The sequence below is a fragment of the Trichomonas vaginalis genome, chromosome IV (genome assembly GCF_026262505.1).
Source record: "Trichomonas vaginalis G3 chromosome IV, whole genome shotgun sequence".
NCBI classification, from domain to species: domain Eukaryota; phylum Parabasalia; order Trichomonadida; family Trichomonadidae; genus Trichomonas; species Trichomonas vaginalis.
Window position 1 is genome coordinate 24,666,922 of NC_067206.1, and position 26,115 is coordinate 24,693,036.

General features: G+C 34.5%; 12 protein-coding genes and 1 pseudogene across 13 annotated transcripts, besides 7 other annotated features; 5 read left to right on the top strand and 8 right to left on the bottom strand.

Moving 5' to 3' along the window:
- Positions 1-6,218: part of a mobile genetic element that runs on past the window's edge.
- On the top strand, positions 883-1,224 carry TVAGG3_0161470 (uncharacterized protein; the record flags this gene model as incomplete). Its single annotated transcript, XM_051224991.1, has 1 exon — positions 883-1,224. A coding segment is annotated over one exon (342 nt), but the record flags the coding sequence as incomplete, so codon positions are not given.
- On the bottom strand, positions 1,241-1,660 carry TVAGG3_0161480 (protein of unknown function, DUF4108 family; the record flags this gene model as incomplete). The annotated part of the gene is made up of 1 exon (XM_051224992.1): positions 1,241-1,660. The coding sequence occupies one exon, from the start codon at positions 1,658-1,660 to the stop codon at positions 1,241-1,243; it is 420 nt and encodes a 139-aa protein (XP_051109978.1).
- TVAGG3_0161490 (Poxvirus D5 protein-like family) lies at positions 1,697-2,281 on the bottom strand (the record flags this gene model as incomplete). The annotated part of the gene is made up of 1 exon (XM_051224993.1): positions 1,697-2,281. One exon carries the CDS (start codon positions 2,279-2,281, stop codon positions 1,697-1,699), a length of 585 nt encoding a protein of 194 aa, XP_051109979.1.
- Positions 3,752-4,288, bottom strand: TVAGG3_0161500 (protein of unknown function, DUF4106 family; the record flags this gene model as incomplete). Its single annotated transcript, XM_051224994.1, has 1 exon — positions 3,752-4,288. One exon carries the CDS (start codon positions 4,286-4,288, stop codon positions 3,752-3,754), a length of 537 nt encoding a protein of 178 aa, XP_051109980.1.
- Positions 6,219-6,304: 86 nt separating the features above from the next.
- Positions 6,305-6,757, bottom strand: TVAGG3_0161510 (protein of unknown function, DUF4106 family; the record flags this gene model as incomplete). Its single annotated transcript, XM_051224995.1, has 1 exon — positions 6,305-6,757. The coding sequence occupies one exon, from the start codon at positions 6,755-6,757 to the stop codon at positions 6,305-6,307; it is 453 nt and encodes a 150-aa protein (XP_051109981.1).
- A 435-nt stretch (positions 6,758-7,192) lies between these two features.
- TVAGG3_0161520 (protein of unknown function, DUF4106 family) lies at positions 7,193-7,826 on the bottom strand (the record flags this gene model as incomplete). The annotated part of the gene is made up of 1 exon (XM_051224996.1): positions 7,193-7,826. A coding segment is annotated over one exon (634 nt), but the record flags the coding sequence as incomplete, so codon positions are not given.
- A 1,098-nt stretch (positions 7,827-8,924) lies between these two features.
- On the bottom strand, positions 8,925-9,532 carry TVAGG3_0161530 (protein of unknown function, DUF4106 family; the record flags this gene model as incomplete). Its single annotated transcript, XM_051224997.1, has 1 exon — positions 8,925-9,532. A coding segment is annotated over one exon (608 nt), but the record flags the coding sequence as incomplete, so codon positions are not given.
- Positions 9,533-11,287: 1,755 nt separating this feature from the next.
- Positions 11,288-11,778: a mobile genetic element.
- Positions 11,779-11,789: 11 nt separating this feature from the next.
- Positions 11,790-12,149: a mobile genetic element.
- Positions 12,150-12,855: 706 nt separating this feature from the next.
- Positions 12,856-13,305: a mobile genetic element.
- Positions 13,306-15,288: 1,983 nt separating this feature from the next.
- Positions 15,289-15,323: a terminal%2Cinverted (terminal inverted repeat of Kolobok-5_TV transposon ID:TVAGG3_0161570).
- Positions 15,289-15,428: a mobile genetic element.
- Positions 15,429-16,450: 1,022 nt separating this feature from the next.
- TVAGG3_0161580 (ankyrin repeat protein family) lies at positions 16,451-17,929 on the bottom strand (the record flags this gene model as incomplete). Its single annotated transcript, XM_001295164.1, has 1 exon — positions 16,451-17,926. The coding sequence occupies one exon, from the start codon at positions 17,924-17,926 to the stop codon at positions 16,451-16,453; it is 1,476 nt and encodes a 491-aa protein (XP_001295165.1).
- A 764-nt stretch (positions 17,930-18,693) lies between these two features.
- On the bottom strand, positions 18,694-19,713 carry TVAGG3_0161590 (uncharacterized protein; the record flags this gene model as incomplete). The annotated part of the gene is made up of 1 exon (XM_001285061.2): positions 18,694-19,713. The coding sequence occupies one exon, from the start codon at positions 19,711-19,713 to the stop codon at positions 18,694-18,696; it is 1,020 nt and encodes a 339-aa protein (XP_001285062.2).
- A 469-nt stretch (positions 19,714-20,182) lies between these two features.
- On the top strand, positions 20,183-21,073 carry TVAGG3_0161600 (protein of unknown function, DUF4106 family; the record flags this gene model as incomplete). The annotated part of the gene is made up of 1 exon (XM_051224998.1): positions 20,183-21,073. A coding segment is annotated over one exon (891 nt), but the record flags the coding sequence as incomplete, so codon positions are not given.
- A 1,562-nt stretch (positions 21,074-22,635) lies between these two features.
- TVAGG3_0161610 (protein of unknown function, DUF4106 family) lies at positions 22,636-23,334 on the top strand (the record flags this gene model as incomplete). Its single annotated transcript, XM_051224999.1, has 1 exon — positions 22,636-23,334. One exon carries the CDS (start codon positions 22,636-22,638, stop codon positions 23,332-23,334), a length of 699 nt encoding a protein of 232 aa, XP_051109985.1.
- A 144-nt stretch (positions 23,335-23,478) lies between these two features.
- Positions 23,479-26,115: part of a mobile genetic element that runs on past the window's edge.
- Positions 23,484-24,082, top strand: TVAGG3_0161630 (uncharacterized protein; the record flags this gene model as incomplete). The annotated part of the gene is made up of 1 exon (XM_051225000.1): positions 23,484-24,082. A coding segment is annotated over one exon (599 nt), but the record flags the coding sequence as incomplete, so codon positions are not given.
- Positions 25,599-25,995, top strand: TVAGG3_0161640 (annotated as a pseudogene). Its single transcript has one exon. A coding segment is annotated over exon 1 (397 nt).

The following is a 26,115-nucleotide window of genomic DNA, read 5'->3' on the forward strand; positions in this document are numbered from 1 at the left end:
TTCCATGAAATCGTCTTCGGACAATCCGGGGAAAAAGTATGATATCAGTAAGTATTCTCTTTACATCCTTACTTAAACTCTTTGCTGTCTGTACACAAATGACAACTGAGATGTTAAAGTGTCTGAGCTTCTTAAGAATTCGACACATATCTTGTTCTCTGTTTCTTAAGCAAAGGATGAGAGGCAAATCATCTAAGATAAGAAGACCTATGAGGGTATGTCTTCCAATCGTAAGATTGCAATTTCTTCGAAATGTATTCTATCTCTTCTGTTTGTTTCTGAAGTGTTTCTTCTCTAATATTCTCTGCATTTCCTCATTTGGGTCTTTAAACTTAGAATTTATATACTCATTTATAGCATTATACTTCAAAACTCTTCTTTGTATTCTTTATCCAATCTAACAACTCAGAGTCTTTTATACATACTAACTTAGACTTTTTATAATATCTTTGAACGAATTGACGGTTTGGTCAAATTGACCAGAAGTACTACAAATAACAACTAACTCATAGAATGGGTTCTTCTCATCTAGTTCTTGTTGTTGTGCAGCCATTTTAAGATAAGTGAAAGTCTTGCCCGACCCAGGTGGTGCGATTAGACCTGTTATACCATTCTGAGCAAATAAGAACTTGTCATGTATAGGCTTTATATCTGAGCATTTTCTAACTTCCTCTTGTTCTTATTTAAAACATTCTCAAATTTTTGTCAATGTCAGCAAACTTTTTTTCTAACATATTTTTAGAAAAATTAAAATTTTTATCTTTTTGAAAATGTCGAGCGATTTCGCTATCTATATTCGAGACAAACTTTTTGACAGCAAAAACATCTGTCGACCATAAAATCTTACATAGTGTAAACAAGAAAGGGGAATTTGTTCTAAAGTTCTGTTTCTGGGAATATGACAAGAACCATAAAACATTACAAAGAGCAGTCTTAAAATTTGTCAATGACAGACTTGTTGACAGAGATGACGCCGATTGGAAAGATGAAGTCCAACAAAAGTTCTTAGAATGCAAAGAAGACACATGCGCTGTTCTTGAAGATGAAATAGAAAACAGAATAGATGAGCTATTAAAGGACAAAGAACTTTTACATAAATATGGTTGCGCCAAATTTGACATAACTCCACCAGAGAAGAAGAAGAAGAGAGAAAAGAAAGAAAAGAAAGTAGAAGAGAAGAAAGAACCTGAACCAGTTCCAGAGAAAAAGAAATTTGACATGTAAAAATAAAATTTTATTTTTAGAACATTTCTGGGTCAATGTCAATGTTCTCTTCCTCTTTAGGGGCAAACACTGGCTTAGACTCTAAAATCTTTTTACCCAATTTACCTTGAACTTCAACTATCTTAGACTCATAATATTCATAGTCGTCTGCTTTCTTTGGTTCATAAGGTATAACAAGTTTGTATGCTTTGCCTTCTTTAAGGTTTGAAAACCTTCTGTCAAAATTTTCTTTGACTGCTAACATACCGTCAATGTCTAAGTCTTCAAATTTCGCACCATTTTTAGTCACAATAGCAAACTTAACTGGTTCGATGTTCCAAACTTTGTCAAATGAAGACTTTTCAAAATGGTAGAAGTAAACATTCAAATATGTGAATGGGTCTAGTTCTTCTTTAAGTCCTGACATGTACTTGTTTACTGAGATGAATTTTGCCATCTTTTCTATCGGATAAAAAAATATTTTTTTTAAAATTTACTCATAAAAATTTTTCTTTGTATATACACCATTCTGAACATCTAAAAGACTTTTGACATTTGCCAAGAATGTTCGTTTAGAAGCTGTCATATAACCATATTCTTGACAATATTGTTTATACGAATCGTACAATGACCTTTCATCTAATGACACAAAGTCAGTTTCATCTATGAACAGTTCATATACACTCTTGTTTGCTTCTAACAATGTTTGTCTCTCTTCGGTATGTGGAATTTGTCTTGGATTGAACTTAGAAATATCTAATGTCATGAAATATGAGAACAAGTGGTTGTAAAAGTCAGATGTCAAAGTTTCTGCTAAGTCGTCAAAATATTCTGTATCTTGCATATGAGAATCTGACGTTCTGACAACTACATATCTTCTGTCAGAACTTTCTAACTTCATCGGAACAGCATTGTTTGAAACCATAATGAAGTTTGCAACATTTTCACAAACTCTTTGGTCTTTATATTTTCTTTCAACAACTCCAACTTTGTCTGTTATAAGACTCTTCAAAGCATCTGAGTTCAAAACTTTTGTTGTATCTATACTTTGAAGTTCATTGCAAACTATAAGTTTCATATTCTCAATTGAAGAGTTAAATTTACCACAGATGTTTTCTAAGTTTGTCATATTCGGGTTCGAATAGCCCTCTAACAGTTTGCATAAGATATCTGTAAAGAAAGTATTCTTACCTGTTCCTTGTTTTCCAATTATAATGAGAGCAGTTTCATTTTTAGCACTTGGATGTTGTAAGATGTTTGCAAACCAACATAAGATATACTCATAGACTCTTTCGTTTCCATTGCATATAATTTCTTTGACATGGTCTAACCAAGCTTCTATAACATTTTCTTTCCATTCTACTTGTTCGTATTTATATCCAGTGAAGATAGAATAGAAGTTTGGAGATGGTGTATAGAACTTTATACCACGAACTGAAAAATCTTCAAGTTTTGACAATAAGATATCCCAAGCATCTAACATCTTCATGCCAACTTGTACGACTTTTATTTTCTTAAGTTTCTGTTTACATTCTTGTTCTGAAATATTGTCGCTCTTGGTTTGTTAAAGACAACATCCCATTCTTTCATAACATAACATTCTGGGCAGAGTCGACATAAATGACTAAACGTTTCAAATTCTCGACTGCTTTGTTATAGTCTCTAAATGGACACATCTTTCTGAAGGCTTGGAAGTCATAAAAAATCTGAAACATCTATTCTGTACATTTTTATAAAAATAAAAAAAATATTTTTTTTATTCTTGAGCTATTTGTTGCATTTGTTGTTCTTGAGCTATTTGTTGTTGAAGTTGTTCTTGTAGTACAATACTTTCACCAGTTGCATCTTCCAATTCGAAACTTTCTGCCGTCATTGACAAATACATAGGACATAAAAGTTTTACAGGAACAAAGTTTGCGTCAACTAAGGTTAAGTTTATGTTTGCTAAAGTGTTTGAGTTTACTAAAGCTGAAAACTCTGCATTCGAATGAACAATAGGCAAACCAGCAGAAAAGTGTTGTTTATACGCATGAGTATCTTTTGGTCATAGTAGTTTCTGTCAACATTCGAATAGCACTTTGAACCTAATTTGAAACAATATATAAAATAGGTGTACTTAAAGTCAATGGAACAGACATTCCTTGTATGACACCTTTTCCTGTTATAGGAAACTGTTGGTAGTAAAAACCAGAAATAAGTTTTGTATTATAGCTCATATTGTTTATAGTAAACTCAGTCGGACATCCAAACATAATGAAACCTGCTCTAGTTGCAGCACATGTTACATCCGTCCTTAAAGTATTAAATAAGTCAACAAAACCTGTTGGTGGTATATCTGAGTAAGTATCTTCAAAAGAAGTATTTTTTACCATTCACAACAACAAAGTCTTCTGGTGTCAAAAGAGCAAAACAGGCTTTAGTCGTCATTGTGTTTAAGGTTAGTTTACAATACCGTCCTTGAGGACTTTGTAAGTTTGTTGTTATAGAATTATATGACTCAGGGTTTTTAGTCGTAATAGTATAAACCACTATGTCTTCTGCCATTTACTTAGCAAATAAATTTTAATGAAATGTTGTGGTCGTCAAATATTTTTATGACGTCTGGGAAACTATATTTTAAGTTCAACGTTTCACCTCCTTTCATAACGTATATCTTGTCAATGACATTGTATGAAACACCACAGCAAGCAATGTCGGGTTCTATTTCTTTGATGTTTATATCGTCTGCCTCTGTCAAAAGTTTCAATAGTTCTTTCAAAATTTCATGAGGTGCGATGACATATGAGTTCACTTTTACAGGGTTGTGTTCAACCAAGTTTAACATTATACCCAAAGCTTGACAAATCTTCTCCTGAGTTTTAAGTTTGTCTTTAAGTTGTTGGTAGTCGTTTCGAATATCTGCAACAGAACTTAAGTCTCTGCTAACTTCAGGGTATGTTGGTTGTTCTTTTACAGGAACTATTGTTATACCATCTTCGTCTTCGTATGGTTTCCCCACTTCAACATCTCTTTCTTTGACATTGACAACAACACTTTGACTGTTTGTTTGAGTTGGTGAATTTAACTTCACATCTGCCACCGCCATTAAACCTTTTGAAACACTTACGCTTCTATTTTTCGGAAATGACATTTTACTTAGAATAAAAAGATGGACGTATTTGAGTATCTCTTCGAATTGAAGCAAAACAAAGTTTACACACACAAACAATACAAGTTCATTGACAGAGTAGTTCTTTACACAAACAATGGAAAATGTTATAGAATAGCAGTCTTTGCTGAACCAAAATATTTTCATAAAGCAAAGAAAGTTGGTATAACCGAGATGGTGAAAGTTCTTGAAGCAGACAAAAATATAACAACAAAACTGACCGATATTTCTAAAGGTAAGTTTATAATACAATATTATGTCAAAACTGGCGTACTGTCAATATTTGACGGAGAGAAGTCAGTTCAAGAACAACTTACTGACCTGCTGCCAAAATCTGCTCGATGGAAGCTGTCGTTATGCCAATCTGAGGAGCCCCAGCAGGTTTCATCGAACGAATCTTCAAAAGAGCATCTTCCGTGAAAAGTGCTATTGGTTTTGTAAACTTCTTTGCTTTCAATTCATCTGGACCGTCTCTGTCACCAGTATATTGTATTTGTACAGTACCAACAGTTGAAATACCACCCATAAAGTCTTCTGAGTCAGCAAATGGAATGCCAAGCCAAAAGTTTGAACGGTCTCCATTTGTATATTGAGTTTTTTGACCTCCTGTATGAGTCCATACTTTCACATATGGCATAATAGAACTTTGCATTTCAGGGTTAATGGTTGTTGTGAAGTTGTTGTTAAAGTTCATAGCATCTAATGTCAAGTTGTATGACCTCATATCCTCAACTGTAGAATATTCTTCTCTTGGATAGTATTTGCCATCTATGTTTATATGGTATTTAATACCAGGGTTGTAGAAGCAAGAATAGTCATTTATAGTTCGTCTGAACAGTACAAACATAGTATCTGCATGTTTCATTGCAGTTGTTAAAGCAATATCCGTTCTTGCACCTGGGTCAGCACTTTGGTTTCCAACTTCACCTGCAAAGTCTTTGACAGATATTTGGTGTATAGGGAACATAAGTGGAACTGCAATATATTTGGCAGCTAAAGCATTTGAAATATCTGGGTCCAACATATAGACTGCAAGTCTGCTTTCTATTCTCTTGCATTCAAACTTTTCGCATGTAAACTTAACTGGGTCCCAAGCATCTCCAGCAGCATTGAAATAATAGTTTACTTCAGTGTTGAGGTTTGAGAAACCAAAGTCTAAGTCAACTTTGTCTTTGCAAAATTCGGCGAATGACGTTTTATTTGTTCCCACTACTTCTGTAAGAGTGAATGGGTCTTGTGTTGGTGCAATGACTAAGTTATTTTTGCTTGGAGTAAGTTCGATAGAAATTTTTCCTGCCCAGTTTGGCAAGTATCTTAAAAACCTGAAGATGAGGAAAGATGACAAAGGAACTCTAAGTTTCAATTTTACTTTGGTTACTGCTGCTGCAGTTTGTCCAGAAAGGTTAACATAAACTCCTGGAACGTTAGGGTCAAGTCTTCTTATTTTCTCAATAGTTGCATACTGGTCTGTTTGTTCTCTAGCTTGTGGTTGTACTGAGTTTCTCAAAGCGAACCATTCATAGTTTGCCCATGTTACTGTTTGAACTAAGTCAGAGTTAGAATATATCTTATATCCCATGAAAACTTCTGGAGCATATTGGTATCCGACATAGAAAATTCCATTGCAACCTTTCTTGTCAGACAACTTGGCAGAAGGTTTTATTTCAATGTCTTGTTCCACGTATAAGAAAGAGTTGTCAATAGAAATTATATGAAACCTGTCGCATGCAATATCTACTGTTGTTGAAGAACCTTCTCCAAACTCACCTACGTTTCCATAAGAAACAGCAGTTGTATATTCGTAAGTTCCAGGAACTATTTCTGACCTTCTAATGGCATTGTCGCATTCGTTATACCATTCGGAAACATTTCCGTTCATGGCATCCAAAACTGTTGGCGTTATATTCTGAGCGGCGTACATTTCATATGAGTAAAAATATAGAATAGTTGGATTTATATGTCATAATAGAACCCATGTGGACCAAGCTTTACTTTCTTCCTGACTGAGTTTTTAACTCTTCTTTTTCCTTCATTGCCCTCTGCTTGAAGTTGTTGCATCTTTGCATTATGTTCATCTAGTATGTTGCAAATTTCCCATGTCCTTTTTGCCTTTTGGCTCTGGTCGCCCATCTCAGGTAACCTATATCCTAGAAAGAGTTTGTCATAGTTTGTATTTGAGTCTTTGCGTATTGTTTGCATGACTCTTTCCTGAGTTTCCGGTTCAAGCTCTTCAAACAGTGCCTGTCCATATGGAATAAGCTCGTTTCCAAATATATGTTTTTGTAGCCATTCTGGTTTTCTTTCCATGTTACCAACTATATCTTTTGTGAATGGGAAAGCTTTTACCCAATCTTTCAGTCTTGCGTCGTTTATTTCTGTAGTTGGTTTTATTTTGTCAAGGAACATGTTTTTCAATACTAACATTTCATTTGGTACTGTCCATTTGAGTTTTCTTAAATATTCATCCCTTCTCGATTCATCGCCTGCAAAGTAAGTTTTTATGACATTTTGTAAACTTTCGTTTGCAAGGTCATGTACAATAGGTTCTCTTCCTTCTCCCTCCCTAACTTTCTTTCTAAACTCTTCACCAAATATACCATCTTTATGGTTCTGTGTAGTTCTTTGAGATAAATGTTTTAGAACGTCAGTGTTATATTTCCATCAGCCATGTTCATTTCATACTGTCCAAAATATCTGCATCTTTCATATCTTTCAATGGCATTAAAGCCGCGCTGAAAATACCAGCTATATCTGGTTCACCATTGACTTCCATTGCGTCTACAACTTCTTGGAATTGTGGTTGTAAGTTTATGAACCACCTATCCGGGTTAGCTTTATGACCCCATCTCATTGTAGTTCCATCGTCTGCAGAAACAAAAGTAGGTTTGTTTCCATCTTGGTTAGGTTCTGAATGAACTTTAAACAATGTTTCATTTCTATATGTTTTCTTGAAATTTAACCTTTTATTTTCACCGAGTTCATCCGAAGATTGAACGTTAAATGCTCGTAAGTAAAAAGGGTTGTTGTATTTGTGTACATTTTCTTTCAGTACTTCCATTCTATGCTGAATATTTTCATCTGGTGTTGGAGTCTTTTGTATGTCGGCAAACATTTTTCGATATTCTTCTACTATGTCAGCCGAATTTTTTTTAGACTCTTGGAAATATTCCATATTCTCCGCATACTCTTGTTGAGGGTCAAGATTTTTCGGCTGTTCCAAATCTTCATCTAGTTCTGTGAAGTTAGTTTCCAAAGGAAGGACTTGTTCGTTTCCTTCAGGCTCTTCTAGCTGTTGTTGCTGAACTATTTCTTCCATGTCTGGTTGTATCTGAACTTCTTCCTGTGGAGTTTCTTGTACCTCATCTGCTGGCATTTCATATATTCCGAGACCGTTTTCAACAATTTCCCTATCTACGTCATCCGCATTCATAAGCTTTTGTTCTTTCGTTCCGTCTCTATTTTTTACGCGTTTCATGACGAAAGTTGAATTGTCATTTAGCTCTGACATCAAATATCTCGGAGTAAATTCATCCATGTCATTTGGATGATATGCTATTAAATCATATCCCTTAGCGAGCTTGTATTTTCCAGGTTTGAGATTATATCCGTTTTGGTGCTGAGCCATAAAGCTAAATAGGTTCGGGTCAGTATTTCCATCCTTGAACTTTCCAATAGCTTCTTTATATCTGTCACTAAAGTCAACAGTATCTGGGAAACCCACTCTTCTTTAAGCATTTTTAAGAATTCTTGGTTTCCTTGTTCTCTACTTCTTTTATGTCCTTGCTCTGTTTGTGGTTGTTGTTGTGCAGGGTTTTGAACTGTTGGTTGTGCTGGATTTTGAACTGTTGGTTGTTGTGTTGGTTGTTGTTGTTGTTGTTGTTGTGCAGGGTTTTGAACTGTTGGTTGTTGTGTTGGTTTTGGTGCATGCCTGTGTCTGTGTCCATGTGACGATGTAAATGTTCTAGGTAGTCCTGGTGCAGGTGCTTCTCTTGGAGGGTTTGGTGGTATATAAGTTCCACCAGCTGGCACATATGTTCCATCTGCAGCGTAATGTCCTACCTGACTTTTCGTTCTTAAGAAAGCATTTACTAGGTCTGTTTTGGTCTGTTGTAACTCTTTTTCTTGACTTTTCACAACAGTTGCTCTAACGGCGTCATAGGCACTTTGAACTGCCTGTCTCGTTGCTGCATCTGTTATTTTCGTCATATTTTGTGCTACTTCTCTTAACTCGTTGTCGAAACCTTCAGACTTCAGTTTCTTTCCAGATGAGAAGTCGTTCACTTGTTTCACCTTACTATGAAGAGCTTCGAAGGCGTTCTTAAAGTCAGCATTTGTTAAAGCTTCATTTGAACTGTCTTCATCCGCTTGTATTTTTGTCCTTATTGACCCTATAAGTTGGGCTGCTTTAGCGTTGGCTTGGGCATCTAACCAGTCATTGTTGGCTTTTATATATTCTGCGCTTTTCATTGCCTTTTGCATAGCCGCGTCGTTATTTTTACTTTCTTGTGCTAAGTTTTCATACTGTACGGTTTGGTTTTGCAACTGTAAAAGTTTTTCTGCCTTTACATTTGCTTCAACTTCTTTTTTATACTCATCGCTATCCATATATGTCTTCAGGGCTTTTTGTTTTATCTCTTCATCTTTCAGTATTTTATATTGAGTAGTATGGTTTTTCAAATTTATAACATCTTGTTCCATTTTTGCTACTTCTGTTGCTTTTTCTGACACTTTTTTCGCATATTCCTCTGTACTTAGTTCTTTCAGTTGTTCTTCTTTCTTCTTTTTCTCTACGTTTAACTCATTGAGTTTCTTTGTGTGTCTGTCATATTCTAGTTTCTTTTCGTTTTCACTTATTTGCTTCTGTATGTCTATGTTTGACTTTTTGACATCTGCTATTTGATTTTTGAGTGAACTCAAATTCATTTGACTTTGAGGGTTATAGGCTGTTCCGTCTGCAGCTCCACCATAGCCTGCCATTTTCGCTAAAAGTGCCGCTCTTAAACCTCCACTCTGTGCACCAATGACTCGGTTTAAAAGCATAGGATTGCTTGACATTTGTTGCAACATAGTGGGGTCATTCAGCATTTGTTGTTGCAACTGTTGTTGTGGTGTTAGTCTTACTATTGGATGTTTCAATGCTCTCTTCCTCTTACGTATATTCTTACGTAGCTTACGTGGCATTTTAAGTGAAGTTAAAAAGCGGTTTTTGACAGATGTTTTGTAAAGACTTCTTCGTAAAGACTTTGTTGAGATTTCTTCGTAAATGTTTTGTCAAGACTTCTTCATAAAGACTTTGTTGAGATTTCTTCATAAAGACTTTGTCAAGACTTCTTCTTCGTAAATGAGTGTAAATGACCCAAAAATAATGTTTATGTTAGAATGTTAGATCTAACCTCTTTTCTAACATGTTTTCTAACATGGTCTAAAACATACAAAACTCATGAAATTTCATACGGAATTCAATAAAAATAATGTTTATGTTAGAATGTTAGATCTAACATGTTTTCTAACATGTTTTCTAACATCGTAGAAAACTCATGAATTTCTTCGTAAAGACTTTGTTAAGACTTCTTCATCTAATTTCTCATGAACTTTCTTGTCTATGTTTTGTTAAGATTTCTTCGTAAAGACTTTGTTAAGACTTCTTCATCTAATTTCTCATGAACTTTCTTGTCTATGTTTTGTTAAGATTTCATCGTAAAGACTTTGTTGAGACTTCTTCATCTAATTTCTCATGAACTTTCTTGTCTATGTTTTGTTAAGATTTCATCGTAAAGACTTTGTTGAGATTTCTTCGTAAATGACCCTAGTAGTATATTTTTGGTGTAAATTTCATGAAAATTCACGATGTTAGAAAACATGTTAGAAAAGGTGTTAGATCTAACATTCTAACATAAACATTATTTTTGGTGTAAATTTCATGAAAATTCAAGAGGTGAGAAAACAGGTGAGAAAAGAGGTGACATCTCACCTCTTCACCTAAATTATATTTTTGGGTCATTTACGCTCATTACGAAGAAGTCTTGACAAAACATTTACGAAGAAGTCTTGACAAAACATTTACGAAGAAGTCTTGACAAAACATTTACGATGAAGAAGTCTTGACAAAACATTTACGATGAAGAAGTCTTGACAAAACATATACGATGAAGTCTTGACAAAACATATACGATGAAATTCATGAGTTTTCTACGATGTTAGAAAACATGTTAGAAAAGGTGTTAGATCTAACATTCTAACATAAACATTATTTTTGTCTGATTTTACGAAGAAGTCTTGACAAAACATTTACGATGAAGAAGTCTTGACAAAACATTTACGAAGAAGTCTTGACAAAACATTTACGATGAAGAAGTCTTGACAAAACATTTACGAAGAAGAAGTCTTGACAAAACATTTACGAAGAAGTCTTGACAAAACATCCTCAGGGCTAGAAGGCACGAAGTGCCTGGAAGCCCCACTACTTTTTTTTTTTTTTTTTTTTTGCTGGATATCTCGCTAAATCTGACATTTGTAAAGTTTCAAATCTGATATTTGTAAAGTTTCAAATCTGACAGTTTGTAAAGGGTCCGAGTTGTCAGATTCGACATTGGCGCCAAAATAAAAAAAGTGCCATTATCTCATGGTGGACCACAGCTGGGGTCGCCGCCGACTATCCACTTGCTGGGATGCTACGCAGCCTTTGATCTGGCCAATCATAGTGCTGCTCCATCCACATCAGCAAGTGATTTCGGCGGGAGATCTCCAATCGGTCTTCCATGAGGGTTACGCAAGCCAGAAGCACAATAACTATGCAGCCTAGCTGCTAGGATAGCGTAGCTAGGCTGCGTAGTTATTTTGCTTCTGGCGATATTAGTAATACGTTATTGCCCTCGTTGGCTATAGTACTACTCCCTTAACCTCCGAGGGTTAGGGGAGTAAATTTGCTCGAAATGGGCAATGTTCATTACGAAATCTCTCATTCGATGAGAGACTTCGTAATGAGCATTGCCTTAAAGTACTCTTACTACTCTTTCCTGGTCCCAAAAGGTCTAGGATTCTGTAATTAATCGAATAGGACAGAGTTTTTCCGAAGTCTCTCATTTGATGAGAGGCCTCGGAAAAACTCTGTCCTAGTGTAATGTAGTTGTGGTTCTTGGCCAACAAAGAGCGAGAGAAGATGTCTGTAATTCGTTTATGCTGAAGTTTTCTGGATTTCCTTCCTCATCTGAGAGAAATTCAGAAAACTTCAGCATAAGTTAATGCAGATGTGATTCTCTGGCTCTTTGTCGGCCAGAGAATGATTAAAAAGTTTGTTGGGTGAGTAGGCTCGATGCATGCCTACTCACTGCAAATATACGTTATTTTTTTATTTCATATGAAAAAATAGTTTTTCATTTTTATAATGCATTATGCTTTATTACTTAATAAATAGTCTATTTTTCTTATTTCAATGAGATTTCTCATGTTTCAATATTTTCTCATTTATCAATCTTGATCAAAACTCAAAAATAAGCAGATCTCCCAATAGATTACATAAAATAACTCATATCTATAATATTAAAATATTCGAAAAATCTCCAAAAAATTCACGGTTCGAAAATTTCGAAATCAAAAAGTACATTTTTCGCGGAGAAAAAAAGAAAAACGAATTTTTTTTGGAATTTTGGGGAGAAAGAATATTCTTTAACTCCTCATATAGTGCATATTTTCGCGTTCTGAGAGCGGAAAATGCATTTTTTGAATGCGAAGATTCCGAATCACACGGAAAATTAGGTTTTAATAAGAAAATAAACGATTTATGAAGTAGTAAAACATATAGTGTTGCATGCTAAGATCAGTCATAATGTAAACCTCTCAATTTTATTGTCGTGGGAAGTATCTCAATTCCTTCAAAAAAATTGAAAAACTATTTAATTTTAAAAATATAATACTTTTAATTAGTTAATTAATTGGAGATATTTTTTAAAAATCACTTTTGATAATACTTTTGAGAACTTTAATTAAAAAAATATATTCAAAAATATCCAGGATATCAAGAGGGAATTGTTCCTTATGAGGTATATAGTTATGATGTATACCTCATAAGGAACAATTCCCTCCTTAAAATCGTAGACATTTTTATACTTATTAATCAACCATTCAAAATCATATTCCTCTGAAAAGTTATTTTATTAAAAATTTAGAATTTTAATAAATATAGAGTATGAATTTCATACAATACCTATATATTTTCAATAATGGAATTTGAAAACCATTCTCAAAAGTTCTCAGAAAACCTTTTTTTCATTAATTTTAAGAAATCTGAGTATTAAATTAAGTGATAAATTCGTTTGACACTACTTTAATTTTTAAATTCAAAAAATTATATGTGCTTCTTAAAATGACTCAAAAAAATTTTATTATAAAATAATATATAATATTAAAAATCCCACAACATTTTTTTACTTTACATAATCGTACTTCCTCGACGATTAATTTCCACTCAATTTCTATCGTTGACCGAACTTAGCATGCAACAATAGTAGTATAAAAATGAAAAACTATTTTTTCATATGAAATAAAAAATAACGTATATTTGCAGTGAGTAGGCATGCATCGAGCCTACTCACCCAACAAACTTTTTAATCATTCTCTGGCCGACAAAGAGCCAGAGAATCACATCTGCATTAACTTATGCTGAAGTTTTCTGAATTTCTCTCAGATGAGGAAGGAAATCCAGAAAACTTCAGCATAAACGAATTACAGACATCTTCTCTCGCTCTTTGTTGGCCAAGAACCACAACTACATTACACTAGGACAGAGTTTTTCCGAGGCCTCTCATCAAATGAGAGACTTCGGAAAAACTCTGTCCTATTCGATTAATTACAGAATCCTAGACCTTTTGGGACCAGGAAAGAGTAGTAAGAGTACTTTAAGGCAATGCTCATTACGAAGTCTCTCATCGAATGAGAGATTTCGTAATGAACATTGCCCATTTCGAGCAAATTTACTCCCCTAACCCTCGGAGGTTAAGGGAGTAGTACTATAGCCAACGAGGGCAATAACGTATTACTAATATCGCCAGAAGCAAAATAACTACGCAGCCTAGCTACGCTATCCTAGCAGCTAGGCTGCATAGTTATTGTGCTTCTGGCTTGCGTAACCCTCATGGAAGACCGATTGGAGATCTCCCGCCGAAATCACTTGCTGATGTGGATGGAGCAGCACTATGATTGGCCAGATCAAAGGCTGCGTAGCATCCCAGCAAGTGGATAGTCGGTGGCGACCCCAGCTGTGGTCCACCATGAGATAATGGCACTTTTTTTATTTTGGCGCCAATGTCGAATCTGACAACTCGGACCCTTTACAAACTGTCAGATTTGAAACTTTACAAATATCAGATTTGAAACTTTACAAATGTCAGATTTAGCGAGATTTCCAGCACTCATTGATATAAAACTTCTTTTCAAATTTTTTTTGACTTCAACAGCTTAAAACTCAAATTCCTAAGATAATAAGTTAATACTTTTGGTTCGTTTAACAGCAGGTCTGAGGTCTGTTAAAAATGCAACAAAAGTGTGATTCTCATGCTTACTATTAATTTTGATTTTAATATCGAACAGCATTTGAATCAAAAATCAACGTATTCATTTGGTAATAAGGCCTGAAAAAAGCTTTTACAAATCTCCATATAATACATAATATGGGTGTTATAAATTTTTGATATTAAAATAAAGATATATTGTGTTTGTTGGAAGGTATCAGAAAGTGGTAAGACACAACTAAATGAGTTATTTCAAATTTTGCTACTTCTTCTGACAATTTCTATAAACCCTCGATATTATGAAATAAATCATTTTCTTAAATTATGACGATTGATCCAAAAGGGAATATGCATTACATTAATATACGATGGATCGTAATTAAACGTGAATCCTCTGAAGACGATGTTTATTTTTCTAAAAAAAAAGAAAGAGTTAGTATAGATTGTGAAAAATTCTACTTCTAAGTAATGCTATATTTCATAATCAAAGAGGTTTAACACAAATCTCAAATGGATATTGTTTATTTTTAAGACAAAGAATTGAACTTCAATAAAGTCAATCGTTTTTTGCTAAAAATTTACCCTTTTCCTATGTCAGAAAGGTGAGAAAAACAAAAAATCTCTGATATTGGGAATATAGATTGTTCATTTAATGAGCATTCTAAATATCATAAAAATAAACATATTTTGTAAGCTGTCAAATTCTAGGAGAACAAAAAAAATCCATATTATATGAAAAATTAATTTGTTATTAGATGCTAATTTTATTTAACAAGAAATAAAAGAAAAATTGTAAGCCCGCCAAAAAGTGTAAACTATTCAAAAAATTTGACATTCAATGAGGATAAAAAAGTTAAATTTAAAGCATAAAAAAGGATTTTATTCCTATAACAACCATATAAGTAGATATAATACATAATCAACATACTTGTGGTGTATGTTCTGAGTCTTGAACTCGGCTTGGAGACTGAGAAACAGTGAATTAATCTTCCAATCGTATCGATCTTTTTCGCTCTTCTGTACTTCTTTAGCTGGTCTTGTCTTCTACTTGCTTTCCTATCACTTTCTTGTGTTTCGGTCTTTCTTCAGGTCTTCCTTTTCGTAATCTGTTTCAATTTCCTTTCTGTCTTCACTTAAGTAATGGTTTGTGAGTTGTTTAGATATTATCTTGTATATGTGTAGCCGTTTGGTATGTTCTTATTGCGCATTTATGCTTGATTTGTTGAAAGATTTGGTAATATTAGATAAAGTTTTTGTTTTTCGTGTGTTTTTTGCATCTGTGTGGTTAGTGCTTCATTGAGGTATCGATGTTTCTTACTATCTTGCGTTGATGCTACTCCAAAAAAAATTCCAAATCAATAAAATGATACCAAAAATGTGAAGTGGTGAAGGCCAAAGAATAAAATTTTAAATTTTTTTAGCGGTTATTAAGGGTGCCCTATAGACGATAGACCACCCTCAGAAAAGCACTTTTAAGGCTATTATATTGAGAACTAGAATCCGGATAATCCATTCATTCGAGTTCTAATAAGGTTAATTTTGTGATGTTTACATTATCGTTATCGGGCACCCTTAAAAAATTTTGTAAAAAATTAGTATAAATTGATTTTTTAACCGGAAAAGTTTGACTTAAGCATAAAAGAAATCTGCCAATAGGTTTTAATTTATCTAAAACACTATTATTTAGTACAAAAAGCTAATAACAAATTTGAAATTAAATTTAAAAAATTTAACATTGATTTACATGAAACCATATAGATTATATTTAAAACCAATACGCAATTGCAAAAAATTATATAAGGTATCCTGGATCATTATATGGGGTTAAAATTCAGATCGAAAAAATGTAATTAAATCGGAAACGTTATAAAACAATCATATCAATAAGATGTAAAAAGAATAGGTAAATAAATAATTATATAAACAATTGTTTAATCCACTTCAAAAAGGTAAAAATTACAATAATTTATAAAAATCTCGTGTCTGCTAAGTTTGAGATCTTGGAGTATTAAATATTATCGTTGGTAATATGCTTAACTCGAAGTTTTTTGATTTTGTTAATTTTAATATAAAATTTGAATCAAGAGTTTCATTTTCGAACAGCTACTACAAAAATGACCTTTTTCCATGGGAAAAGGTCATTTCTGTCGTTGCTGCTCGAAAACTCTGGTTTTGTATTTCAAAATTTCAACTACCAACATAAATCAAGATCTGATGTTAGGAGTAATATTTGTTTCGGGAACAAGAGGTGTGTTGCTGATTTGAAAGGAAATTCTTGAGTTTTTGTGAAATTATCTAAATTATTTCTCCGAAGTTTCTTGAATAACCATATGAATTAGTACCATTTTGGATGCTGATTCATTAGCTTGAAGGACAAGTAAGGACCTTAAAGAAGTCCAGCGCCTTAAGCTCATTTGACATTTAGGTGTCAGAAATGTGCGCTTTTATGGACGGGGGTATACCCAAGTCTACCAGATTTGCCAAATTTTGAGGGGAAAAAACCGAAATTCTAGGAGGCAGATTTTTTTATAGGAAAAAACGATCGACTTTAGATATTATTTTTTAATATTTTATCATTACCTATAATTATTCTCTATTCTGTTTTGTCTTCCAAAAAAATTTTTTTCACAGAACTTTTTGCAAGATTAAGAGCAGTCTTTCCATTATTATTCTTTGCTTCTTTATCAGCTCCAACAGAGATAAGATATTTAACAACTTCAAGATGACCTTTTTCTGATGCATAAATGAGTGGAGTGTATCCATATTTATTCTTTGCTTCTTTATCAGCTCCAACAGAGATAAGATATTTAACAACTTCAAGATGACCATATTGTGATGCTAAAATGAGTGGAGTACATCCAAGACTATTCTTTGCTTCTTTATTAGCTCCAACAGAGATAAGATATTTAACAACTTCAAGATGACCATTATCTGATGCTTTAATGAGTGGAGTACATCCATTTTTATTCTTTGCTTCTTTATCAGCTCCAACAGAGATAAGATATTTAACAATTTGAAGATGACCATGATATGATGCCCAAATGAGTGGAGTAGATCCAGTATTATCCTTTGCTTCTTTATCAGCTCCAACAGAGATAAGATATTTAACAACTTCAAGATGACCATGATATGATGCCCAAATGAGTGGAGTACATCCATCTTTATTCTTTGCTTCTTTATCAGCTCCAACAGAGATAAGATATTCAACAACTTCAAGATGACCATATACTGATGCAGAAATGAGTGGAGTAGATCCACAAATATTATCCTTTGCTTCTTTATCTGCTCCAACAGAGATAAGATATTGAACAACTTCAAGATGACCTTCTCTTGATGCCCAAATGAGTGGAGTATTTCCATCATTATTCTTTGATTCTTTGTCACAACCACATTCGATGAGTGATTGAACAAGTCTGAGATTTCCGTTTTCACTTGCAAAATGAAGAACATTTCTCTCACGATCATCATATTCATATATTTTAGGAGCAATCTTTTTCCAAAGTCCTTCTTCGACTGATTTTGAAATCATTTCGTGGTTTCCTGTCGAAGAAAGTTCATCAAGGAATTTGTAAACTGTTTCAAAATCACTAGATTCCTTAAGTTCTGTGATTTTAGTTAAAATATCGCGTGATTGATTGTAATTTTCATTAGTTACATTGACAGTAGTATCTTTGGTTGCATTTTCATTTTCTTTTTGAAACGCTTTGGATTTATCTTGAAATGTTTCTCTTTCGTTCGTAGAATCGTTTATAACTTTCTCATTCTGTTTTAAAAAATCTGTAATACCATCAAATATATTGAATTTCATGTATCTTTTCACAGAGTTAAGAATTGAAACAACTTCTTCGAGATTTTGGACACGAACGTTTGCCTTCCTTGTACAGATATATAATTCTTTGGAATTGAGAGTTGATGAAGATTGTTTAAGAAGAGTAACGTACTGATCAGCTGTCAAATGTGAATTTTTCATGATTATTTTGATATCCCTCATATCAAATGTATCGAAGAAGTTTTCATTATTAATATAATCGCTGATATGAGCAGCAATGTATTCGAAATTCAGATCCATGACCTATTTCGTTTCTGGAAAAAAAAATCGTAACTTTACAAAAAATCTGAAAAAAATTAATAGAATTGCTACTACACTCTTTTTACATACATTTGACTTTTCACCTCAATTCAAAAATTTTTTCCACTATTCAAAAATTTTTTCCACTATTCAATTTTTTTTCCACAATTTAGATAGATCTAGGGTTGTTAGATTCCCGATGATAGGTGTCTTGGAAGATTTGCCTGGTGTCATCATAGTGTCTTTAAATCAAAAATTTTATTTTGGAGTGAGTAGGTGCCAAAAGTGCTTACTCTTAAACAACCGTCGGATTTCCGGGTGAAATCGTGACACACTTTCGTCTTTCGTAGGCAGTGGTGGTTGTTACAAAAGGTAACTTCGAATGTAGCGTGAAATCTGCAAAAAAAATTCTGAAATTTGAATGGAGAACACAAAAATTGAATAGTTTACGTCAATAAAAAAGAGAAAAATGAAGCCAATGTGTCTCGAACCTAGGACTTAGAGCAGCAATCCCACTGTTTATCAAATTACACTACATGCATCTCTCACCTCAGTGAATGAGATCAACTATATGATAACTTTTTCCCCATTATATTCTTGTGGAAAAGTGACAAATAGCAACTTTGACCCTCTCTCATTTTGGAGTTAGTTTTATTGATTTTTCAATAAAAAACATTTCTAAAACAAGAAAATAAAACGATAAAATATTTATATTAAAAAAAAAAAAAAAAAAAAAGGAAGTGGGGCTTCCAGGCACTTCGTGCCCTCTAGCCCCGAAGATGTTTAGTATAAATGAAGTTTTTATTCGGAAAATTGTTAGTCTTCTGGTGTGAATTCGGAGGACTCTTCTTCTTCCTCCTCCTCTTCTTCCTCTTCTTCGTCATCGTCGGCGTAGTGGAGAGGACGTAGTTCATCCAAATTCTGTATGGACGTCCTGATTTGGATTTAAATGAGATGGACATATTTTGTGTGAGTGTTATTTCAGTTTCGATAAAGAGTTGGTGTGCTGGTTTGAATATATGTTCGACGTTGGAGAATTTGTGCAACTCATCTTCTCCCAATTCTGTATTGATACAGACTTCGATGAAGTCACCACTGAGAATGTCTTCACCTGTGGGCATATCCACAACAATTAAATGAACGACACAATAGTTGTGAAATTCATTAGTAGGAAATACTGTTGCAGGCGTATTATATGAGGGGAAAAATGTTTTTTCTTCCCCAAATTCATCTGCTACTTCATCTTCATCGTATCCGTTGTTAAAAGCTTTAAATTCATGTACAATTTGAGCAAATTGTTGACGGAGATTTGGTGGCATACGTAAGCAAGCTTGTAACAATGTCCTACCTTCCACACACTCAGCAAATATGGGAAGGTAGGAACATATAATGTCCGTCAATTGGTCCTGGTTGGGGACCAATTGACAGAGTTTTGTGTATGCCGTTATTGTTTCTTTAACGGTATTTGTGTAGATACGGTTATATGGAGTATTTCCCTGGTTGTTAAGGGAAAAATACTCATCCGATTGTAATTTCAATCTTGACCTCAACTCTTTGTTCGGTATTCTTTGGTCTATTCTTAGAGCTGTATTTGTTCGTGCGGGCTGTGGTTTTAAAACATTCGAGTCAAGTTTTAATTGCTTCGAATTGGATGTCGATTTGAATTGGGAGTCTTTTGAGTTCTCCTGAGCTTGGTTCTGTATTAAAGACTGAATAGCAGTGTCAGCTTCTTGTTTTTCGAGATAGTATTCTATTGAATTGGGCTTCACTGTTCGAGACGCGTACATTATGAAAAATGAACTGTTTTTTTCGGACACTCATAGAAAAGTTTGAATAAACCGTTTTCGTCAACGGTAACCCCCTCTATTTTTTTATTTTATTTAATAGTTACCGTTGGAAAACCGTTCCATCTCAAATATTGAATGAACTATAAACGTTTTTTGTTTTCTATATATACTTTTTTGTCCAACGGTAAAACTTTTTACACAACGGTTTTTGAGAGTCGTCGCCGTTGACTTTTTTGTAGAGCACTCAAAATAGTATAACTTTGTCCGGACAAGTAAGGGTCTATCGTCGCTACAGGAAAAGTTACAGGCGTTCCAAGGAAGTATACTTTGAGAAGCCTTTTCCCCTTATAGAATGAGATAGGACGGTTATTTTACAAAACTGACAACACTTTGACCGAGTAGTTTTTTGTGCTGAACAAAAAGTGTCATATAAACATCTGTCAAAAACCGCTTTTTAACTTCACTTAAAATGCCACGTAAGCTACGTAAGAATATACGTAAGAGGAAGAGAGCATTGAAACATCCAATAGTAAAACTGACACCACAACAACAGTTGCAACAACAAATGATGAATGACCCCACTATGTTGCAACAAATGTCAAGCAACCCTATGCTTTTAAACCGAGTTATTGGTGCACAGAGTGGAGGTTTAAGAGCGGCACTTTTAGCGAAAATGGCAGGCTATGGTGGAGCTGCAGACGGAACAGCTTATAACCCTCAAAGTCAAATGAATTTGAGTTCACTCAAAAATCAAATAACAGATGTCAAAAAGTCAAACATAGACATACAGAAACAAATAAGTGAAAACGAAAAGAAACTAGAATATGACAGACACACAAAGAAACTCAATGAGTTAAACGTAGAGAAAAAGAAGAAAGAAGAACAACTGAAAGAACTAAGTACAGAGGAATATGCGAAAAAAGTGTCAGAAAAAGCAGCAGAAGTAGCAAAAATGGAACAAGATGTTATAAATTTGAAAAACCATACTACTCAATATAAAGTACTGAAAGATGAAGAGATAAAACAAAAAGCCCTGAAGACATATATGGATAGCGATGAGTATAAAAAAGAAGTTGAAGCAAATGTAAAGGCAGAAAAACTTTTACAGTTGCAAAACCAAACCGTACAGTATGAAAACTTAGCACAAGAAAGTAAAAATAACGACGCAGCCATGCAAAAGGCAATGAAAAGCGCAGAATATATAAAAGCTAACAATGACTGGTTAGATGCCCAAGCCAACGCTAAAGCAGCCCAACTTATAGGGTCAATAAGGACAAAAATACAAGCGGATGAAGACAGTTCAAATGAAGCTTTAATGAATGCTGACTTTAAGAACGCCTTCGAAGCTCTTCATAGTAAGGTGAAACTAGTGAACGACTTCTCATCTGGAAAGAAACTGAAGTCTGAAGGTTTCGACAAAGAGTTAAGAGAAGTAGCACAAAATATGACGAAAATAACAGATGCAGCAACGAGACAGGCAGTTCAAAGTGCCTATGACGCCGTTAGAGCAACTGTTGTGGAAAGTCAAGAAAAAGAGTTACAACAGACCAAAACAGACCTAGTAAATGCTTTCTTAAAAACGAAAAGTCAGGTAGGACATTATGCTGCAGATGGAACATATGTGCCAGCTGGTGGAACTTATATACCAGCTGGTGGAACTTATATACTAGCTAGTGGAACTTATATACCACCAAACCCTCCAAGAGAAGCACCTGCACCAGGACTACCTAAAACATTTACATCGTCACATGGACACAGACACAGGCATGCACCAAAACCAACACAAAACCAGCACACAACCAACAGTTCAAAATCCAGCACCACAACCAACAGTTCAAAACACTACACCACAACCAACAGTTCAAAACACTGCACCACAACCAACAGTTCAAAACACTGCACAGCAACAACCACAAACAGAGCAAGGACATAAAAGAAGTAGAGAACAAGGAAACCAAGAATTCTTAAAAATGCTTAAGGAAATATGGTTACCCAGATACTCTTGACTTTAGTGACAGATATAAAGAAGCTATTAGAAAGTTCAAGGAAGGAAATACTGACCCGAACCTATTTAGCTTTATGGTTCAGCACCAAATGGGATATAATTCAAACCTGGAAAATACAAGCTCGCTAAGGGATATGATTTAATAGCATATCATCCAAATGACATGATGAATTTACTCCGAGATATTTGTGTCAGATAAATGATAATTCAACTCTCTTCATGAAACGCGTAAAAAATAGAGACGGAACGAAAGAAGAAAGGTTATGAATGCGGATGACTTAGATAGGGAACTTGTTAAAAACGGTCTCGGAATATATGAAATGCCAGCAGATGAGGTACAAGAAACTCCACAGGAAGAAGTTCAGATACAACCAGACATGGAAGAAATAGTTCAGCAACAACAGCTAGAAGAGCCTGAAGGAAACGAACAAGTCCTCCTTTGGAAACTAACTTCACAGAACTAGATGAAGATTTGGAACAGCCGAAAAATCTTGACCCTCAACAAGAGTATGCGGAGAATATGGAATCTTTCCAAGAGTCTAAGAAAAATTCGGCTGACATAGTAGAAGAATATCGAAAAATGTTCGCCGACATACAAAAGACTCCAACATCAGATGAAAATATTCAGCATAGAATGGAAGAACTGAAAGAAATGTACGCAAATACAACAATCCTTTTTACTTACGAGCATATAACGTTCAATCTTTGGATGAACTCGGTGAAAATAAAAGGTTAAATTTCACAAAACATATAGAAATGAAACATTGTTTAAAGTTCATTCAGAACCTAACCAATATGGAAACAAACCTACTTTTGTTTCTGCAGACGATGGAACTACAATGAGATGGGGTCATAAAGCTAATCCGGATAGGTGGTTCATAAACTTACAACCACAATTCCAAGAAGTTGTAGACGCAATGGAAGTGAATGGTGAACCAGATATAGCTGGTATTTTCAGCGCGGCTTTAATGCCATTGAAAGATATGAAAGATGCAGATATTTTGGACCAGTATGAAATGAACATGGCTGATGGAAATATAACACCTGACGTTCTAGAACATTTATCTCAAAGAACTACACAGAACCATAGAGATGGTATATTTGGTGAAGAGTTTAGAAAGAAAGTTAGGGAGAGAGAAGGAAGAGAACCTATTGTACATGACCTTGCAAACGAAAGTTTACAAAATGTCATAAAAACTTACTTTGCAGACAATGAACCGAGAAGGGATGAATATTTAAGAAAACTCAAATGGACAGTACCAAATGAAATGTTAGTATTGAAAAACATGTTCCTTGACAAAATAAAACCAACTACAGAAATAAATGACGCAAGACTGAAACATTGGGTAAAAGCTTTCCCATTCACAAAAGATATTGTTGGTAACATGGAAAGAAAACCAGAATGGCTACAAAAACATATATTTGGAAACGAGCTTATTCCATATGGACAAGCTCTGTTTGAAGAGCTTGAACCGGAAACTCAGGAAAGAGTCATGCAAACAATACGCGAAGACTCAAATACAAACTATGACAAAATCTTTCTAGGATATAGGTTACCTGAGATGGGCGACCAGAGCCAAAGGCAAAAAGGACATGGGAAATTTACAACATACTAGTGAACATGAGGCAAAGATGCAACAACTTGAAGCAGAGGGCAAGTTACCAAAAGCGACAAAAGAAGAAGAGTAGAACAAAGTAAAGCTTGGTCCGAGTGGGTTCTATTATGATATATAAATCCAACTATTCTATATTTTTACCATATGAAATGTACGCCGCTCAGAATATAACGCCAACAGTTTTGGATGCCATGAACGGAAATGTTTCCGAATGGTATAACGAATGCGACAATGCCATTAGAAGGTCAGAAATAGTTCCTGGAACTTACGAATATACAACTGCTGTTTCTTATGGAAACGTAGGTGAGTTTGGAGAAGGTTCTTCAACAACAGTAGATATTGCTTGCGACAGGTTTCATATTATTTCTATTGACAACTCATTCTTATACGTGGAACAAGACATTGAAATAAAACCTTCTGCCAAGTTGTCTGACAAGAAAGGTTGCAATGGAATTTTCTATGTCGGATACCAATATGCTCCAGAAGTTTTCATGGGATATAAGATATATTCTAACTCTGACTTAGTTCAAACAGTAACATGGGCAAACTATGAATGGTTCGCTTTGAGAAACTCAGTACAACCACAAGCTAGAGAACAAACAGACCAGTATGCAAATATTGAGAAAATAAGAAGACTTGACCCTAACGTTCCAGGAGTTTATGTTAACCTTTCTGGTTCAGATGGAACTGCTGCCACTAAAGTAAAACTGAAACTTAGAGTTCCTTTGTCATCTTTCCTCATCTTCAGGTTTTTAAGATACTTGCCAAACTGGGCAGGAAAAATTTCTATCGAACTTACTCCAAGCAAAAATAACTTAGTCATTGCACCAACACAAGACCCATTCAGCTTACTGTAGCTGGAACTGGTGGAGCCAATTCTGTGACTTTTGCAAAGACAAAGTTGACTTAGACTTTGGTTTCTCAAACTCAACAATGAAGTAAACTATTATTTCAATGCTGCTGGAACTGCTTGGGACCCAGTTAAGTTCACATGCGAAAAATTTGAATGCAAGAGAATAGAAAGCAGACTTGCAGTCTATATGTTGGACCCAGATATTTCAAATGCTTTAGCTGCCAAATATATTGCAGTTCCACTTATGTTCCCTATACACCAAATATCTGTCAAAGACTTTGCAGGTGAAGTTGGAAACCAAAGTGCTGACCCAGGTGCAAGAACAGATATTGCTTTAACAACTGCAATGAAACATGCAGATACTATGTTTGTACTGTTCAGACGAACTATAAATGACTATTCTTGTTTCTACAACCCGGTATTAAATATCATATAAACATAGATGGCAAATATTATCCAAGAGAAGAATATTCTACAGTTGAGGATATGAGGTCATACAACTTGACATTAGATGCTATGAACTTTAACAACAACTTCACAACAACCATTAACCCTGAAATGCAAAGTTCTATTATGCCATATGTGAAAGTATGGACTCATACAGGAGGTCAAAAAACTCAATATACAAATGGAGACCGTTCAAACTTTTGGCTTGGCATTCCATTTGCTGACTCAGAAGACTTTATGGGTGGTATTTCAACTGTTGGTACTGTACAAATACAATATACTGGTGACAGAGACGGTCCAGATGAACTGAGAGCAAAGAAGTTTACAAAACCAATAGCACTTTTCACGGAAGATGCTCTTTTGAAGATTCGTTCGATGAAACCTGCTGGGGCTCCTCAGATTGGCATAACGACAGCTTCCATCGAGCAGATTTTGGCAGCAGGTCAGTAAGTTGTTCTTGAACTGACTTCTCTCCGTCAAATATTGACAGTACGCCAGTTTTGACATAATATTGTAAGATAAACTTACCTTTAGAAATATCTGTAAGTTTTGTTGTTATATTTTTGTCTGCTTCAAGAACTTTCACCATTTCAGTTATACCAACTTTCTTTGCTTTATGAAAATATTTTGGTTCAGCAAATACTGCTATTCTATAACATTTCCATTGTTTGTATAAAGAACTATTCTGTCAATGTATTTGTATTGTTTGTGTGTGTAAACTTTGTTCTGCTTCAATTCGAAGAGATACTCGAATACGTCCATCTTTTTATTCTAAGTAAAATGTCATTTCCGAAAAATAGAAGCGTAAGTGTTTCAAAAGGTTTAATGGCGGTGGCAGATGTGAAGTTAAATTCACCAACTCAAACAAACAGTCAAAGTGTTGTTGTCAATGTCAAAGACAGAGATGTTGAAGTGGGGAAACCATACGAAGACGAAGATGGTATAACAATTGTTCCTGTAAAAGAACAACCAACATATCCTGAAGTTAGCAGAGACTTAAGTTCTGTTGCAGATATTCGAAACGACTACCAACAACTGAAAGACAAACTTCAAACTCAGGAGAAGATTTGTCAAGCTTTAGTATAATGTTAAACTTGGTCGAACACAACCCTGTAAAAGTGAACTCATATGTCATTGCACCTCATGAAGTTTTGAAAGAACTATTGAAACTTTTGACAGAGGCAGACGATATAAACATCAAAGAAATAGAACCCGACATTAGTTGCTGTGGTGTTTCATATAATGTCATTGACAAGATATACGTTATGAAAGGAGGTGAAACGTTGAACTTAAAGTATAGTTTCCCAGACGTCATAAAAATATTTGACGACCACAACATTTCATTAAAATTTATTTGCTAAGTAAAAATGTCAAAACTTCTTGAAAGATGTTTGAAGAAAAATAATATAGACTTTATTTCATGTAAAGGACTTTACACACTTTTGAACGATATGAAAGACCCTGTTTTGTTTGTTCGTGTA